This window comes from Rhinolophus ferrumequinum, chromosome 7 (genome assembly GCF_004115265.2).
Source record: "Rhinolophus ferrumequinum isolate MPI-CBG mRhiFer1 chromosome 7, mRhiFer1_v1.p, whole genome shotgun sequence".
In the NCBI taxonomy this organism is placed as follows: Eukaryota; Metazoa; Chordata; class Mammalia; order Chiroptera; family Rhinolophidae; genus Rhinolophus; species Rhinolophus ferrumequinum.
Window position 1 is genome coordinate 6,479,535 of NC_046290.1, and position 18,291 is coordinate 6,497,825.

General features: G+C 48.6%; 1 protein-coding gene across 1 annotated transcript; it reads left to right on the forward strand.

The window, feature by feature from the left end:
* The first annotated feature begins 116 nt into the window (after positions 1-116).
* CCT5 (chaperonin containing TCP1 subunit 5) lies at positions 117-14,773 on the forward strand. The gene is made up of 11 exons (XM_033110630.1): positions 117-387; positions 3,077-3,137; positions 6,731-6,895; positions 7,649-7,847; positions 8,530-8,722; positions 8,802-8,951; positions 10,895-11,014; positions 11,648-11,833; positions 12,432-12,569; positions 13,194-13,374; positions 14,430-14,773. Exons 1-11 carry the CDS (start codon positions 283-285, stop codon positions 14,555-14,557), a joined length of 1,626 nt encoding a protein of 541 aa, XP_032966521.1. The 5' UTR covers positions 117-282; the 3' UTR covers positions 14,558-14,773.
* Positions 14,774-18,291: the final 3,518 nt, after the last annotated feature.

Below are 18,291 nucleotides of genomic sequence, written 5' to 3' on the forward strand. Positions count from 1 at the left end.
GTAAGTGACTAAAATCGATCTGCATTTAACTTGTGAGTTCTAAAGTTCCCGTCCGTGTCTTCGAACTTCCCCCCACAACTTCTTGTATGATAGACGTTTCCGACGGCCGCGGATTCCAGAAGGTACTGTCCGGCGTTAAATTAGTCTCTGGCGAAAAATAAGTCTCACGCAGCGCGTGCTGCGCATGCGCGAGCTCTTGAGCCCTCCCGCGAGCGGAAGGAGGGTGCTCGGTTCCGGAGTGGTCTTCGCCGGTTGCGGGGAAGTAAACCCTGCTGCTGCACTATGGCGTCTGTGGGGACTCTAGCTTTCGATGAATATGGGCGCCCTTTCCTCATCATCAAGGATCAGGACCGCAAGTCTCGTCTTATGGGACTTGAGGCCCTCAAGGTAACGGGACCGGGACACACCGGCGGTGGGATGAGGGGAGGCGGCCGAACCCTGCGTCTCTGCGCCTGCGCCAGCCAGGGATCGGTTCTGCCACGTGCTCGCGGGAAAGACCGAGGGAGCCCCACTCGTGCCCAGTCCCGCACCCCGCTCCTAGAGCTCGGGAGAGGCCAGTGTATGAGCGTTTAGTCCCGATGTGGGGTGAGGGTGAGCCGCCAGCGCCCTTCGGAGTCGGGGGGGCCGTTTTAAATCACGGGCGGTGAGCCCGCCGCGTCTCGCTCGTTTCTCCAGCCCAGCGGTCTTGGCGACCTGTGTTTTCGTTTTCGTAAGATGCAGACAGAGTATTCTCACGTCATCTGGACGTTTAAGATTGTTGCTTAATCTTCAGTTAGTGCACCTGCAACAGCCATAAAATAAATGGAGGTCCGTTTTCTTTGTCACTTTTTAAAGGCTTAGTCATTTACGAAGTGTTGCATTTTTTAGTGCCTTCATGCATGGTGCTTTCCTGGAGGTACAAATTTTAAATGTAGATCCTTAAGGAAGAACATGCTACCGAAACGGGGAGAAATGGACGCCGGTAACCAAATGACAAGGTGGTGTGAGACCAGCATCACCAGTTACTGGAGGGGGTGCGGATAAACGTTGGAGGGTGGTGTCCTTCAGACGTTTGGTAGAGACTGGCTTTTGACAGGCATGGAGTCGTGTTTTGAATGGGAAAGAGCAGGCTGGCATTCTAGGAAAAGGAAACAGTGAAAGCAAAGACCTGGGCAGAGAATAGCATGGCACATTGTAGGGTGAGAGCATGAACTGGCTTTGATGGAGCAGAGTCCAAGTTACACTAATTCCCAAAGAGGGAAGCCCGTGAATATCCCACAGTCCAGATGTCATCCCGTGGAAAGGAGGGGAGCCGTTGCAGGGGTTTTGAGCAGAGTCACAGCTAAAGGGGACCTGTACCTTAGGAAGGAGTGTTTGGGGTGGACTGAAGGAAAGGAGGAAGAGGGGGGTAACTGCACCATGGCAGGAGTCGGGGTAACGACAGGTCGTCTGCACAGACACAGGAAGTGCAGAGGAGGGAAACTTTGAGAGGGCACTGACTTCCTTAGAGTTTGTTATAAAGTGACATGATCCACAACATTAATACACATAGACCTAGTCACCGGGTCTGAGGTTTCCCTGTTCACTTCATGTCTTGGGGTTTTACTTAAGAAACAGGGTAGTTCTTCTCCCTTGGACTGTTGGACAAGTGACACACCCTTTCTGAACCTCCTTTCTTAGTGGGAGTAATCCATCTCTGTGCAGCTGAGAACAAGGATTAAATGGAGTAACTCAAGCAGTGACCACACGGTGTTTGATCCGGGGTAGGTCCTCGGGCCACTAGTATCACGTACGCAATTCCATTTTTCACTTAAAGGCACCAGCAGAAAAAGTAACATTGGACACACGCACCCAGTATAACGCTGTATAACAGTATAACAGTGGCAGCTACAGGTAATTTGTGTCAGCCACTGTGTTAACCACGTGGATGCATTATTTCATGTAATCCTCACACTCTGAGACGGGTATTATTTTACATTCTGGGAAACTTGGCCCGAAGCAGTGACATACGTAACCACTTGAGGTCACAGAGCTAGTGAAGAACAGGACCATGATTGAAGCCCACCTCTGACTCCAAAGCCAGTGGTCTAGACCCGGCTTCTCGGCCTTGGCACTGTTAACATTTGGGGCCAGGTGGTTCTTTGTGGAGAGTGTTTAGCAGCATCCCTGGCCTCTACCACTGCCAGTAATAGCCCCCTTCCCAGTTTTGAGAACCACAAATGTCTCCTGGGGGACAAAATCACCTCTGTGTTAGGAACCACCTCCCTGTGATTATTATTCTTTTAAAATGCCATTCTACAGACCTATCAGTCAAAGCGTATTGTAAGGATTACAGCACTGTCACAGATCCAATGAACTTGCTGTTATTACCTGCCAGGTGGGATGACCGTGGAAGGTCTCACGGTGCCTGTGCAATTTGAACAGCTTGAAAAGTTGGTCAGTGTCTTGGCGGGTACAGAAGGGGCCTTCTGTGATCCACAGTTCAGGGGTCAGAGGACGTATTTGAGAACAGGCAGAGCGTCCTCACTGGATGGGAACTAGGTCTCAGATTGTGGAGGGCTCTGAGGAACCGCTGAAGCTTTTAAACTTGTGTGTTGAGGCACTGGGGGGTTCGTTGAGGTTTGGGGACTGGTAAGGGGCACATTTAAGAGAAATAGATGGCTTAGCTGGATATAGGATGGATCTGAAGGATAGGAGGTAAGAGAAGAGCCCCTGGATTTCTGTGCAGTGCTGTGGATCCGGTTAGGCTGTGACAGTGAGAATAGAAAAAAGGAAACAAGACATTTGGAGAAAAATAGGCCTTATTACATGTGAAAACAGAAACATACTTTCAGGCTTCCATTCCTTTCATCAGTGTTGATACCTTTGGCGGGTGACAAGCCCGGGTGACTTCGTGTATGAGTTAGGTACTGGCTGGACCGTTTGAGAGAAGAGTGTTTCTGCAGTAAAGCCTAGGAGGACAGTTCACGGTGCTCTGTGTTTATGGCTGGACTCGTCCATGAAGTTAGCATTGCAAAGTGGTCTTCTGATCAGCAGCTGTTTGTTGGAACTGTTAAAAATACGTAACTTGAATATTTGCTTTTTCTGTTACATGTAGTCTCATATAATGGCGGCCAAGGCTGTAGGAAATACAATGAGAACATCGCTTGGACCAAATGGTAAGACACTAACATTTCGAGTTTTTTAACAAAAGTTTTAAGTCGTAAACTAGTCAGTACAACTCCTTTACAGAAAGTTGGAGAATGGAGGGGGGCCGTCCTTCTCCCCTAATACAGCCAAACTTGATCTATTCCATACTCTAAACACGGTTTTAGTCGTAATGTATGCACAGTTTTAGGTCAGATATTTTTTCCACTAAACATCATTTCATTGGCATTTTCCAAACCGTGTATCTGTTCCATGCCATTGCATTGGCTCCGACTCCCGGTGACCCTGTGGATGAGTGACGTCCACCATGTCCTGTGCTCACAGCCCTGCTCGGCTCCTGCGGACTCCCGCCTGTGACTTCTCTTACGGCGTCAGTCCGTCTGGTATTTTCTTCCTCTTTCCTGCTGCCTGCTATGTCCCCCAGCATTACTGTCTTTTCCAAAGAACCCCACCTTCTCGTGAGGTGCCCGAAGTCGGACCGCTACAGTATTGCCATTTTTGTCTCCAGTGATGCTTCAGGCTGAATCTGCTCTGGGACCCACTTGTCTGTCTTCCTGGCGGCCCAGGGTCCCCGCAGAGCTCTCCTCCCACACCACGTTTCAAATGATTCCATGTTTTCCTGTCAGCCTTCCTGTCTGTGCACAGTGATTGGGAATACGGGGGTGTGGGTGACTTTAGCCTTGGTCTCTAGTGACACGTCTTTGCTCTTGGCGATCTTTCCTGATCCTCCCATTGCTGCCCTTTTGAGTCTCAGCCTTCTCTTGATTTCGGGGCTGCGGTCTCCATTTGGATTGATGACTGAACCAAGGTGAGCCAAATCTCGAACAAGTTCAATGTCTCCCTTGTCTATTGTAAAGTTGTGTGGTTCTTCTGTAGTCGTGATTTTCGTCCTGATGTTCAGATGCAGTTCTGCTTTGGCACTTTCTTCCTTCACTTTCATCAGCAGTTGTTTCGGATCATTGCTACTTTCAGCCAGTGAGATGGTGTCATCTGCATAGCCTAAGTTATCGATATTTTTTCCACCAATGTTCACTGCTCCTTCCTCTAAGTCTAGCCCAGCTTTTCATATATGTTCTGTGTACAGATTAAACAAATGGGGAGAGAGAATGCACCTTGTCTGACACCTGTGCCCACAGGAAGCCATCCTGTCCATATTCTGTCCTGCCAGTGGCATCCTGTCCACAGTACACGTCACACTTCAGGACGATCAGATGCTGAGGCACGTGCATGTCCATCAGAGCAACTCAGGGCTTTTCGTGGTCCACACAGCCAGGGCTTCACTGTCGTCTGTAAAACACAGACCGGCCTTCTGAAATTCTTTGGAGCCCTCCAATATCCAGCGAATACTCAGTTAGGTCTCGAGGGCCTCTTTTCTGACTCCGACCTGAACGTCGCGTTTCTTGCTCCACATCCTCACTCGTCTTCGCTGCATCACCTCGAGCATCACCTTACTTGTGTGGGAACTTAGAGCAACGGTTCTTAGTCACGCTGCTGGTCGGCATCTGCTTCCTGGAAGACTGGGATGTACATGGAACGTTTCCCGTCCATAGACCATTGTTTGGTTTTCATGTTGACGTATTCTGATTAGCATTTTGACAGATTCAGTCTCTGTGGCTTGAAACAATTCTATCGGTATCCCATCTATCCCTGGTGATTTATTTCTTCCTAATACTTTCAGGGCTGCATTCACTGCACTTCCTAGAATCACAGGTTCTTCCTCATAGGAATCTTCTTCAAAGGTATCTGTCATCCTTTTGTCTCTTCTGTATAGATTTTTCAGTGTACCATTTCCACCTTTATTTTCTCCTGCTCAGAAGACCAGTTGGGTGTTCAGTATTCCTAGTCAGGATTTGAATTTCCCTTTTATTTCTGGAATCTTCTGGTAGAGATCTCTTGCTTTTCGTTTTTTGTTACCGTCTATCTTCTTGACTTTCTTGACTACTGTAATAGTTCTATCTCTCTTTACATGACAGTCATTAGAAAACTGCATTCAGAATTCTAACCCTGCTTTTGTCATCCGTTGCTTTTGCCTCTTTCCTGTCCCTAACAATGTTTAGGGTTTTCTTCTGTCATTCATCTTGATTTTTCTTTCCTTTTTACTTCCAGCATTGTTTGTTCCCGTTCTTTAATATTTCTAGTTTCAGTCCACAATTGTCCTGGTTCTTGGTCCGTTAAGTTTAACAGTGCAAATCTGTTTATGTGGACTTTAAATCCATCAGGAGTGTTGCTTACATTACATTTTCGCACTCCCATTCTTTTAGCGCTCTTCTTCAGCTCTGCTCTGATGTTTGGTATTAACAGTCTGTGGTCAGCACCACACTGCTCCGTCTTGTTTGGCCGAGCATGCAGCCTCTCCAGCTCCTCCTTCCATTTACAGTCTGATCTGCACACTGGCCATGAGGTGGTGTCTGCGTAGACAGTCTCTTCAGTGGTTGGAAGCATGTGTTTGCAGTGGACAAATTGTTGGCTTCACCGAACCCACTAGGCAGTCTCCTCCATTTCTGATCCCTATTCCAAATTGTATGATGACATTTGATTCTACTGTTTCCCACTTTTGTGTCCTGGTCACCTGCAGTTATCGGCATGTCTTGTTTTCGTGTGTGATCAGTTTCTTGGCTGCTTATGTAAAAGCTTTCAATTTCATGTTCAGCCTCTGTCATTAGATCATAAGCTTGAATGACAGTTATGTTCATAGGTTTTCCTAGAAGTCTGACTGATGTCTGGTCAGACCTTGCAGTGCGGCCCTAACTGCCTTACTGCATTTTGCCTCAGTGTCAAAGCCACTCCGTTTATTCTCACTTGTCATTAACAGAGCAGAATGCTTCTGGAAATGTCCTTCTCTCATCCGTTTTAGTTTGCTAGCACCAAGCACTGCGATGTTGGGACATTCCGTTTCTCGGTTTACAATGTCCAGTTTGTCTTGGTCACGCTCCTTACATTCCCTGGCCGGCTGGACGTGGCGGAGTGCAGCACCGGACTTCCCTTTTGCCTTTGTGCACAGGGCACTAGGGGTCCTTTCGGCTTTGCTCTGGTTGCGTCGTTAGCAACAGGGCTGTCCGTACTTGTTCTCTGTGCTCCCCGTAACTGTTTGATCTGGGAGTGTCATCTTTCACCACTAGTGTATTCATTTTGCAGTGTCTCACCGTAGGGTTTTCAAGGTAGACAAAAGATTTAAAAAAAAAAAAGAAAAGAAATGCAGCCATGGTCTACCGTGGCATCTGCTGCCAAGTGTGGGTGCAGACCGCACAGGCGTGGGCCCCTGGTGTAGTAATCAGCAAATGCCTGCCAAATGTCAGCACCCCTGCGGTGTTCCACATCGCAGCTGCCCTCTTATGGTTAATATTAATTGCATTTAGTGATGGTCTATAATTCTTCTGTCATTTCTCTGGTTTTAGCCATTTTAGATTATTTCCAGTGTTTCACTTGGTAGGAGTCAATATAAAAATGTCTCCATGCAGATACTCCTTTACGTACGTTAAATATTTATGACAAATCCCTAAATAGGAACTGGGTCGAGAGGTCTAACTTTCCTTACAGATTTGGTGTAGGTTGCCAATTGTTTTGCTCAGCACCATTCTAAACTTTGCTGTCGTCTTACTTGTAGGGCTTGACAAAATGATGGTGGACAAGGATGGCGATGTGACTGTAACTAACGACGGCGCCACCATTTTGAGCATGATGGATGTTGACCATCAGATTGCCAAGCTGATGGTTGAACTGTCCAAATCGCAGGATGATGAAATTGGGGATGGAACCACAGGAGTGGTTGGTAAGAAAAGGCAAAATACCCTTTCTCATGTAAGAGGTGTTATTTAAATCACAGGGCTAACTGCTGCTGAGAACATTAATGTGGAATCAAATTAGGAGGAGACAGACAAATCCAAGTTGAAAGACACACTACCAAACAGGTGGCCCAGACCCTTCGAAACTACCATGAAAAAACAGGAGGGGGGTAAGGGTTAGAGTAAAGGAGCTAAAGAGAAGTGACAAGCGCACAGAACTTAAAGTTGGGGAGGACCGAAGAGATGAATAATGTTACTATATCTGTAGGCGAACTTTGAATCCATTTATTCAGTCTTGACTGGGTACCAAGCCCTGCTCTGGATGTGCTTGGAGTACAGCAGTGTCGTAGCAAACAGCGATCTTCGTGGCTCTAAAATGAAGCTTGGGAAGGGTTGTGGGGTGGGGGTGAATAATACGTGTTTATTACCAGCATGAATGTCACAGAATAGAAATCCCTGCCCCAGGAAGTGGGGTTTTTTTCCCCCTTATGAAAGTGTTTTTACATTACATTCTTTACATCCTGAGAGTTCGACATTTGTCTATAATGCGAGACCTGTTAGACCTTTTCCAGAATAAAACAAGAGGCTCCCTTTTTCAAAATAGATTAGATTGGTTTCAGCCTCTTATGGTGCTTCCAGCTTAATCCTGGGCCGCTCAGGCCTGCAGGGCAGCATGTAATTTGTGTGGGTTATGCCGGTTTTAACGTTCTCCTGAGCTGGCTGTGTGTTCTTGTCTGCAGTCCTGGCCGGTGCCTTGTTGGAAGAAGCCGAGCAGCTGCTGGACCGCGGTATCCACCCGATCCGCATCGCCGATGGCTACGAGCAGGCCGCCCGCATTGCTATCGAGCATCTGGACAAGATCAGCGACAGTGTCCCCGTCGACCTGCAGAACACCGAGCCCCTGGTTCAGACGGCAAAAACCACACTGGGCTCCAAAGTGTAGGTCCTCGGTGCTGCACTTCACATTTATAGGGACTGCAAAGTTAGTTTGCTTGTTCCCAGAGGCAACAGGAAATGACCTCAATGGATTCCGATTGGTTTGATGAGTTTCTTTGTTTCTGTTGTTATTTTGGTTTTGTTCTTAGTGTAGGTCTAGATGTATCCAACATGAAGCAAAATATTATAAATCATCTAGTTAAGATACTGACAACATTTTTAGTTTAGTTCATCTTTTCTAGATGATGTAAGACTTCAGGCACTATTTCAAGTACTAGATTTCCCTTAGCATTTTCCCAGAATCAAAAGTAAGTTTCTTAAGCAGTCTATTCAAATGTTTCAAAGCTTTCCAAAAACGGTAGCGTCCCCTATCTGTAAGTGATAATTGTCATAGAAACCCCTACAAAGGTGGGACGTCTTGTCAGCTCTCACTTCTCAGTCAGTCTGCACCGCATCAAGATGTAAGTGTTTTCCCATCCAGCTCTCTGGTTCCCTTGGGGTCAGTGGATCCCAGGTTAAGAATTCCTGCCCCTAGCTGTTGAAAGTGCAGGCTGTGATGGCATTCCTGAGACTTGGAGTCATTTTATAAAATGCCTTTGAGTTCCAGTAAGTTACACTGTATTTTAGATACCACATTACACCTGCTTTGGTTGCAGTTATTGTTACATGAGTGTGTTTTCACCAGGGTTAACAGCTGTCACCAGCAGATGGCTGAGATCGCCGTGGATGCCGTGCTCACGGTGGCTGACTTGCAGCGCAGTGATGTTGACTTTGAGCTCATCAAAGTGGAAGGCAAAGTGGGCGGGAGACTGGAGGACACCAAGCTGATCAAGGGCGTGATTGTGGACAAGGATTTCAGTCACCCTCAGATGCCAAAGGTGAGTCACTGCCTTTCACAGCTGGAGACTTTTTAACTGACGAGTCCACTGATTCACGTATTCCTGTTTTTCCCCATAGCAAGTACAGGATGCTAAGATTGCAATTCTCACGTGTCCATTTGAACCACCGAAACCAAAGACAAAGCATAAGCTGGACGTGACCTCGGTGGAAGACTACAAAGCCCTTCAGAAGTACGAGAAGGAGAAGTTTGAGGAGATGATTCAGCAGGTAAGTCGCCCCGTGGCTCTTGGTGACATTACCCTCCCCAAGGACGCAGTTGGGCCGCCATAGGTGACAAGTGTGTGTGGCGCTAACCTGTCCTAGCTTGGTACTTCATTATGTGGCTACAGGTGTCACCTTAGCAGTAGAGGCTCGCTCTCTTCACTTTTAAATTATGAAAGTACTAAGCAGTCCTAGTGAGAAATCAGGTGGCACAGAAACCCCTAAGGGGGAAAGTGGTATGATTTTGTCTTAAAATGGTGACGCGTCTGGGCTCCGTGCTTTTGATTTTCCATACTTGCCCTCCTGGACACATCTAAGCCGTACGTTGAAGTTTTGGACAGTTTTACTGTGGCTTTCCGCATCTTTGAGACCTCTAGATAGAACCCTTCAGCCGGGTGCCTGGGGTTCAAGCCGAGGGCCGTCACCGGGTGCCTGGGGTTCAAGCCGAGGGCCGTCACCGGGTGCCTGGGGTTCAAGCCGAGGGCCGTCACCGTGACCCCCGTTCCTTGCTCGGAAGTAGAGTGGTTTTCAGTGAGCACCTTCCCACTTCCCCTCGGGCTCTCTGCACAGCAGTTCGTCTTCGGAACTGCCCTTGGGAGCTTGAAGCACCAGGGCTCACGGATACGTGACGTGGGCTTTACTTACTGTAGCGGATGAACTGGAAGCTAGTTTGCCGTCTGTTTTCTGGGTAGTGGTTAAGTCTATTTATTCCTTCATAATGCAGCTCTCTGCCTGCTTTGTGTCAGGCGGTCCTGCAGCACTAGGTACAGCAGTGAACAAAGCAGAGCTCTTGCTCTTGACCTGCAGCGGAAGGGGAGGAGGGTGTGCTGTGCGGAGCTGGCCCTGGGCAGTGAGAGCAGCACGTCCCGGTGAGGAGCCTTCCAGGCCCAGCAGGGTGGGCGGAGGCAGCACGCACACAGGCCTGAGGCAGGAGTGTGGGTGGCGAGGGCAGGGAACAGGCGGGCTGCGGGGTTAGAGCAGGCGGGTGCTGGCCTCGCTGCGCTGGAGGGGAAGGGATGCGAGGTGAGGCCCAGGGACTTGCAGGATAGTGTTGGTAGATGGGAGGCTTGGCAGGGATGGTAAGAGGAGGAGTGAGGGAGTGACCCCTGGGAACATTGGAGGTGGCTGTGAACGGGGAGCCAAAAGGACCTTTTGAGCTCCTGGTGGGAAAGCCATTTGAGTACGTGCGCAGGGCACAGCCAGGGTTGGTCACAGCAAGGATGTGACACAGACGTTGCAAGGAGGACTTTGCTCCTAATGGACTGGGAGAGTTGGAGAAGGCAGAAGGAGGGGGAGCGAGCCAGCTGTGGCGGATGAGTGGACGTGGGAGTGAAGTGGCGCCAGGGCCTGGCACACTCGTCTCCCCACAGGTCAGCACCCGGCCGGACGGGCGCTCAGTTCTGATGATGGCCGCCGCCTGGGGACCACTCGCATAGCCATTTGCAAAGGGCGGAGGGCCTCTCATTCAAAGTGGGGTCACCTTTGTTGGCCTCTAACTTAGTCTGTATGTATTGATCCACAGAGGATCGTCCACTCAAGGGAGAAGCAAGTTGCAGAGAACTGGACCATAAGATGTTTTGTGAAAACCACACGCGAATGCATGAGACTCCTTCGTATTTGTGGCAGGACAGAGCTGTTAACCTTTGTTTCCGGGGGCCGGCAGGGGTGCTCAGCTTGGCTGACCACCTCTTGTTTTGTTTCTCTGTAACAGTTCAGTTCAGGGTGAATTACTGGTCTTTAAAGCATAGTTGTAAAAGGAAGTATTCCCACTGATACACGTTCCTTTAGAAACCGGACCCGGCGGAAGTCGGCAGTTGTGTATTTCCTTCTTTCTTGTCTTTATTCTATTCTGATGCACCCACCTAACCCAACTGTGCATCTCACCTTTTTGTCAGAGTACAAAGAATATTCACTTTTCATTAACATGATGGCGGAATTTCTTTTCCCAGATTAAAGAAACTGGTGCTAACCTAGCTATTTGTCAGTGGGGCTTTGATGATGAAGCAAATCACTTACTTCTTCAGAACAACTTGCCTGCAGTTCGCTGGGTAGGAGGACCTGAAATTGAGGTAGGAAGCTGCGTGTGAAGAGGCTTCTGGGCTCGGGTTGAGCTTGTGTGCATCCTGGGGCTGCTTTGATAGTGCTTGCCTTAAATCACCACATCCAACTGCCAAGGCTCCGTAGATGAGAGGAGGGTGGGCTGGGAGAGAGAGGTGCTGGAATCTTTTTTATTGATTTACTAACAATGCTCTATATTTCTGGTGTTCTGTGGCATATGCTTTCCATATGTCATCTCACTTGGGCTCTCTGGCTCTGAGGTGGTTTTACCTACTTCTATGTCAGCCGAATACTTAACAGCCATCCCAGACGTGGCATGTAGCCAGACATGACTTTGCGGGTCTTCACTGCAGCCCTATTTGCAGCGGGATGACTGCACAGAGCTCGGATCCAGAGGCACAGTCTGGAGAGGTTGGGAGCTATGGGGATATGGCTCAGGGTGACAGCCGGCCAAAGCCAGACCAAGACACCCAGCTCTTCAGAGCCTTGTTCATTTGACAAGGTGCACGTCTGGTGTTGAGCTGTGGGGCAGCAGTTCTAGTGAGCTCATAGGTGGAGCTTAGCTCCTTTGTGGTCCAGTTTTGAAAGTTCGCTGTTGACCAACATTGTCTCCCTTCTCTGACCTTTCCCCTCCCCCCCATTAGCTGATTGCCATTGCGACAGGAGGGCGGATCGTCCCACGCTTCTCAGAGCTCACCGCTGAGAAGCTGGGCTATGCTGGGCTTGTGAAAGAGATCTCATTTGGGACAACCAAAGACAAAATGCTGGTCATCGAGCAGTGCAAGAACTCCAGAGCTGTGACCATTTTCATCAGAGGAGGAAATAAGATGGTGAGAAGTGATATTTTGTCCCACGTTGTTTTCCGACTTGGGTACATGGTTTGGCTTTACCTATAATGTTTGTAACTGAGACGCAATTAACGTAAGTAAAACAGGATCATTTTTCTTAAAGAAAGAAAGACGCATCATGGTGTAAAATTACCAGAGACCACGTTCTGTTGCCAGTTCTCCAAAGCACGTGTGGCTTTCCTCTGTCCCTTAAGTAGAAGTAGGAAGCCTACATAAATAACCATTAACAATTCCTCCATTCTCCGAGAGTGCGTGATGATAGATGAGACTCATCGGGAGGTGGTTCTTAGTCAGTTTTGTTTTATTTGACCCCTTCACTTGGTCGTGTGTCCTGCAATGAGTCTATGAGCCTCTGCCTGCTTCATTTTTTTAACTCTATTGTAGGGAGAAGAGGTAGAGTGAACATTTGGTAACAAGTATTCTGGCACGCTCTGTTCATGTGTTTTAACCACAATAGTTTTAATGGGGGGGTTAGGACTAGTTTCATCAAGCACTTTGATTAAGCCAGAGCTGCCAAGCATTTGGCTCTAAAATGAGTAACTCGTGATCACATTAATTCAGGTAAAACTGTTTTCCATAGATCATCGAGGAAGCAAAGCGATCTCTTCACGACGCCTTGTGCGTCATCCGGAACCTCATCCGTGATAATCGTGTGGTGTATGGGGGAGGCGCTGCTGAAATCGCGTGCGCTTTGGCAGTGAGCAAAGCGGCAGATAAGGTAAAATGCGTGTCGGGACTCAGCAAGGACAGGACGTTTCTGGACTGTGCAGTGTGTAAAGTCATGGTGCTGCGAACAAACCGGGTGCCAGACTCGCAGCAGAGGAGACAAAAGCAGGAAGCTCAGAGGGACGGTCGGGAGATGAGGTTGGAGCTGTGGGGACGTGCACAGGGTGACACAGCCGGGCGGAGCCAGAGCCACCAGGACGCCTAGCTCTCCAGGCGTGTCTGTAACAGGCATTCCATCTCAGTCGACCCGTGCCCAGGCATCCAAGTGCAGCTCACCGTAAACTAGCATTTCTCCGCTTTTTTCAGTCATTCTGGCCTTGACATTATTATTTTGTGTGAATCTTGACACTTAATGTTGTTTGAAATTACAAGTTAATCAAATATGACACAGATCAGTAAGAGCTGATTTGTTCTCAGACGTCTTTCACGTGTACTTTCTCCATCCTTATTCTGTAGTGATATTTTCAGATTCTGGCACATTAAAAATAGTAAATAGCAGACAGCCTATGCTTAGATCCCTCATGAGTTAGCTTGTCGGAGGATGTAACTGCACTGTGTTTCCAAATGCTGCCGGGTCTTCCTGCCAAGCACTCACCTACCTGCCTGTGCCCTGCAGTGCCCGACCCTGGAACAGTATGCCATGCGGGCGTTCGCCGACGCCCTGGAGGTCATCCCCATGGCCCTTTCGGAGAACAGCGGCATGAACCCCATCCAGACGATGACCGAAGTCCGAGCCAGACAAGTGAAGGAGATGAACCCCGCTCTGGGGATTGACTGTTTGCACAAGGGCACAAACGGTGAGGGGCTGGCTCTGATTGCAGTGAGTGGGTGCCTCCTCGCGGCTGTGTAGTGTGTAGTGCTGACTGAGGTCGCTGGGTCTTTTTGAATTCTCGAGCACACTTGAGGTGTTCGGGTCCTGAATTTCAGGGTGTTTGATTTGATTGCCTTAGGAGTTGGTTAGACTGCTAGTCCGAGCCACATAAAACTAATTGTAATAACAATGAATTACAATGTGGTATTTACACCAGAAACAGCTTCCGTTTTAATCTCTGGTTTTAGAAAATTCCCATCTTGCCTTTTTTGCTCAAGTGTCTGTCAGTGGGTTCTGGGTCTCACATGAAACAGCCCTGAAATCGCCTTGCAGTCCACAGTTTATTCTGTGCTTGTACCCCATAAAGTATGGGGAGTTTTATAAATGTGCCATCCTTGACTTCATGGCCACATAACTAGTTCACCTGCTGCAAATCTAGTGCAGCATCTGCTGGTGGAATCGCTGCCCCCTGGTGCGGCACTCCTTGGGCAGTGGCGAGCTCTGCAGTCGGTCCAGACCACAGAATCAGTCTGCTTTTACTGAAAGGGTAGCTGTGTTTTGCTTGTTGTGTTCAGAGCCCAAGCAACTCTTCATCAGATAGGTACTGAAATTTTTTAACTCGAATGCCTGGTTGTGTGAAAATTTATCATTTTTAGGTTTTAGGATATTCTTATACTTCGGGTACTGTCAGATTTCACTTATTTCACATTTACTAAATTATGCGGGGTGAGGTGAGATGTCACTGAAAGGTTTCACCTTTTAGCTAGTCGCCTAGCCTTTTAGCTTGTGACTGAAGAAAGGTGTGCCCCCCCGCCCCAACCCCCACCCCACCCACCGGCTGTCTGATAATAGCCTGGTTCCAATTCCAGTAAGTCCTGGGGGATAATGAAATGCTATTCCTCTGGAAATGTAACTGGGACTTGTGGCTTCCAAATTTGTGATTCCTAAGTGTTACGGATTATGATTCCATAAATTGAAGCAAGTTACTAATATTAAATGTGTATTCTGCTTTAGGATAATCAATTTATTTGTATTTTTCAGATATGAAGCAACAGCACGTCATAGAAACCTTAATTGGCAAAAAGCAACAGATATCTCTTGCAACACAGATGGTTAGAATGATTTTGAAGATTGATGATATCCGTAAGCCTGGGGAATCTGAAGAATGAAGAAAAAATTGAGAATGAAACGTAGTAGTAAGATCCACTTCTGTGATTAAATAAATGGGTGTCTGGTGATGCATCTGCAGTTCTTTATTATCACGTTCTTTTGCAGACACTGTAGATGCTGTTCGGTAACCGTAGTTTCACTTGTTCAGAGTCATGTGATGGTGGTGATACTGTCGCTCTAGCTTTTGTATCCGTTACCTTAAAGGGGTCTCTATACAGCCTTTGTCTTCTGACAGAACGCTCACTGCAATCAAATGCCGCCTTCATTGAAGGGGGTTGCGCTTTGTTTGCTTTTCATAAGCTCTAGAAACTATTTTAACAACTTAAAACATTGAGTGTATTCTCAAGATGTGTGTTACCATTGAGAGGAACGTGGGCTTGATCCTATTAAATGGACTTAAATGCTGCACCTGTCTAAATGGTGGGTCCTTTGATTATAGAGACCCGTCGTCGATCAGTGTTTCTGCCCCAAAATTAGGGCATGTCTCAAGTGCTGGTAGATGACACCACCGTCAGATACTGTACAGTGCTGATGAGACCGCATCGGAAGGGCAATCTTCATGTGGTCCCTGTTGCTTTATTCTGGCCCTGTCTGTGTCCCCCCACCCGCCCCCCCCAACGCAGGCCGGCTGTGTATGGAGAAGGCCAAGTGCGCAGCCTCCTCCACCACCCACAGTTGCTCAGGAGGGCAGGTCAGAACCCACGTGAGGTTTTCTTGCAGAGGGACAGAGTAAGTGGGAGTTAGAGTGAATTGAAGAAAACGAGATGGAGGAGTGGGGGGCCTGCCTTGCGATTGCGGTGTGTGGGTAAACTGATAGTGAACCATTCTGTACCAAAATACCACTGGCTCCAGTGACAGCCGTGACCGCGGGCCAGGCCTTCTTCTGAAACCCTTCCCTGGATTGTGTCAATTCTCATCGCCCTATGAAGGAGATGCATTTCTTATAATTCACATACTGTAGGTGAGACGTGACCGTTTACCAAACATCTCACGGCCAGTGAGCTGTGGGGCGGGGTCACACCCGGGCAGTCTCGGTCCAACTCCCCTCAACCCCGACGCTGTTTGGCCCGTTCGCTTGTGTATGATTTTCTAGATCTTCCTAAAGAACGTTTCTTCTAGAGCACTGATGATAAAGTTCATTTACATGCCACCAGGGTTAGAGCCTTATTAACATTAGTCAGGTTTCCGGGAATTAGGAAACTGATGCTTCCTGACTAAAGTGATGTGTAATGTTTGGGGGTTGCCTTCTGTGCACCTGGGTGCTGACCGGTCTTAGCTGTTGGGTTATTGGGTTGCTCTACATGGGTGCATTGGTTGTTTCACTAAACAATATACTGTAGGTTTAGGAGTAAGTGCTAGTACCATTCTTCCTAATTTTGGTATGTTTGTGGAACTAGACAGTTCAGTATTGCAGGCATGAAACCTATTGAACATACAGGCAAGTGTAGTTTATGCTGCTGCATTCTGGGAGCAGCGTCAGGGTGCCTGTGTTCTGAGATTAGAATCACGTCAGGCATAGACGTGCTTAGATAAATGACGCGGTAGTTTGGATGAGTTGATTTACAAGGACTGATTCTCGCCTGCCTCCCGAGAACAAAGCTTGCTTTGGGCCAGAGTCTCTTGCCTGAAGGGGTTCGTGCTTGTGTGAGAAGAGCCACCAAACCACTCCTCCGTTCCAAAACTGAACTCCACGAATGTTCTGGTGCCCTTTGTGGATGAAAGAAGCTGGATGCCCTGTGAGTAGGAAAACTTGTAGAGATGTTGTTTCACAGCTTCTGTCGTGGTTTCATTAAAAGCACCTCTTCAAGCTGTTACCCTTTTTGTCTTTAAGTCCCAAATCACTTGTCAAGTGCTTTAGATGACGCCCATCTCACCCAGTGTGTGGTAAGAGCAACTAAACACACTTGGCCCTGCAGCCAGATTCCCACACAGGACCCAACATTTTCCTGTTGGTTCCCAGTCCCTACACTGGATTTACTTGTTTGTTAAATGACCTGGCTTTACAAGCAACCCCTCAAAAGTACAAATGCCTCTGGAAGGGGCAGAGGCTAGTCTGTTAGATGTGACTGGATTTCTTTAATCCTTTTCCTTTCTCAGTTCGTGGTCAAACAGCTCCACTAAAGGATTGGGAGTTGGTGGGGGGAGGGGCGGTATTTGTAAGCACAGAAGTTTGTCTCCATCTTAGGTGATCCTTGCAGGCAGGCTTGCAAGATGGGGATCATCTAAACCACCAGAAACGAGGTTGCCCAAGACGAGTGGCTACTGAGAAAATGTGGTGAAGGTCAGGAAAAGTGGGGAGCACGTGGCAGCAGTAGTGAAAGTGTGTTAAACAGTTGTGTCCTGAGTCCTGCTGTACGTGTTTTGTGTAGTTATCAACGTTGGTTTGCAGTGTGGTCCACAGACCCCTTGGGGTCCTGGACCCTTTCAGGAGGCTGTGTGGTCAGAAGTATTTTCATACTAAGCTTCTTTGCCTTTGCACAGTGTTGACCTTTGCACCAATGGTGCAAAAACGATGAAACTGCCTTCATGTTGGCATGAGTCTGAGCAATGGCACCAAATTGTGCTAGTAGTCATATTCACCACACTTGGGCAAAGCCGTTTTCCCTGGAGGAGGATAATAGATCACGGAATCGTTACATCTCGGCCCTTAGTCTTCTGTGGCAACGTAAGTGTAAAGCACTTCCGTGTAACACGTGTGGTGGCCGCGGCTGAACTAGCCCCCTCACGGGACACCACTCTAAAGGACTGACAAGCTGGTTACTCAGACTTGCGTATGTGACAGACGTTTTCTGAAAAATGAATCTAGTGAGCCTGTCACGAGTTGAACAGCTGTCTTAGGATAGACTGGCTGGAACAACACTTGGCACAGTTCTGGAGGCTGCAAGCCCAAGACAAGGTGCTGGTGGGAGCCGGCTTGCGGACGGCCGCCTGGTCCCTATCCTCACGTGGTCCAGGGTCGGGAGAGCGCGGCTGCACTGTGGATCTCACTCAGTGATGCTCTTCCTCTTTTTAATGTTTCTCTGCTTTTCGTGTGTCCTGACTTCCGTGAGAGTTCTAGTCCTGTGTCCCTGTCTCTATCTCGCTGTCTACTTCCCCTCTAAGGCTGACACACACCTTCAGAAACAAGCACAACTCACTCCCACCTTGACCCAAGCAAGCACAAGGCACATGGAGGTTACTTCCACGTGAGGCTGGATTTCCCGCAGTGAGCCCGCTAAGTAATGTCCTGTTTCCTTGTTCTAAAGATTTTGCATAGAGAAAAACGGTCCGAGTTTAGGTGCGTTGCCCAGAATCACGCAACTAGCTCGTCGTGGTGGGGCGTGGACACTCCGAGCTCCTCCCCTCCACGCCGAGCCCGCCTCCCACCTTCTCACCCTTGGCTCACTCCGCCCTGTCGGTGCCCACGCCTGGCGGTTGGCTCCCCAGTCCAGGGCCGTATGGCAGCTGCGCTACCACCCAGCAGGCTCCACGTCCCCTTCCTCACTGCCCGATGCGGTGAGTCCGCCCCTCAGTCCTGGCCATGAGCGACCCCCATTCGCCTGATGTTCGCTCAGCCTGACTCAGCTGAAGGGTTTCTGGGAGAGTTTCCTTCCCAACAAAAATAGGTACAGGAAGACAGCCCTTCTGCGGCGGCTGGGTTTTGTGACGCTGAGGCCAGAGCCCACCCCCCTGGAGAGGTCTTGACATCAGTAAGGCCGAGCCACTCTTGGATCCATAGGGGAGGTGTGGAAGA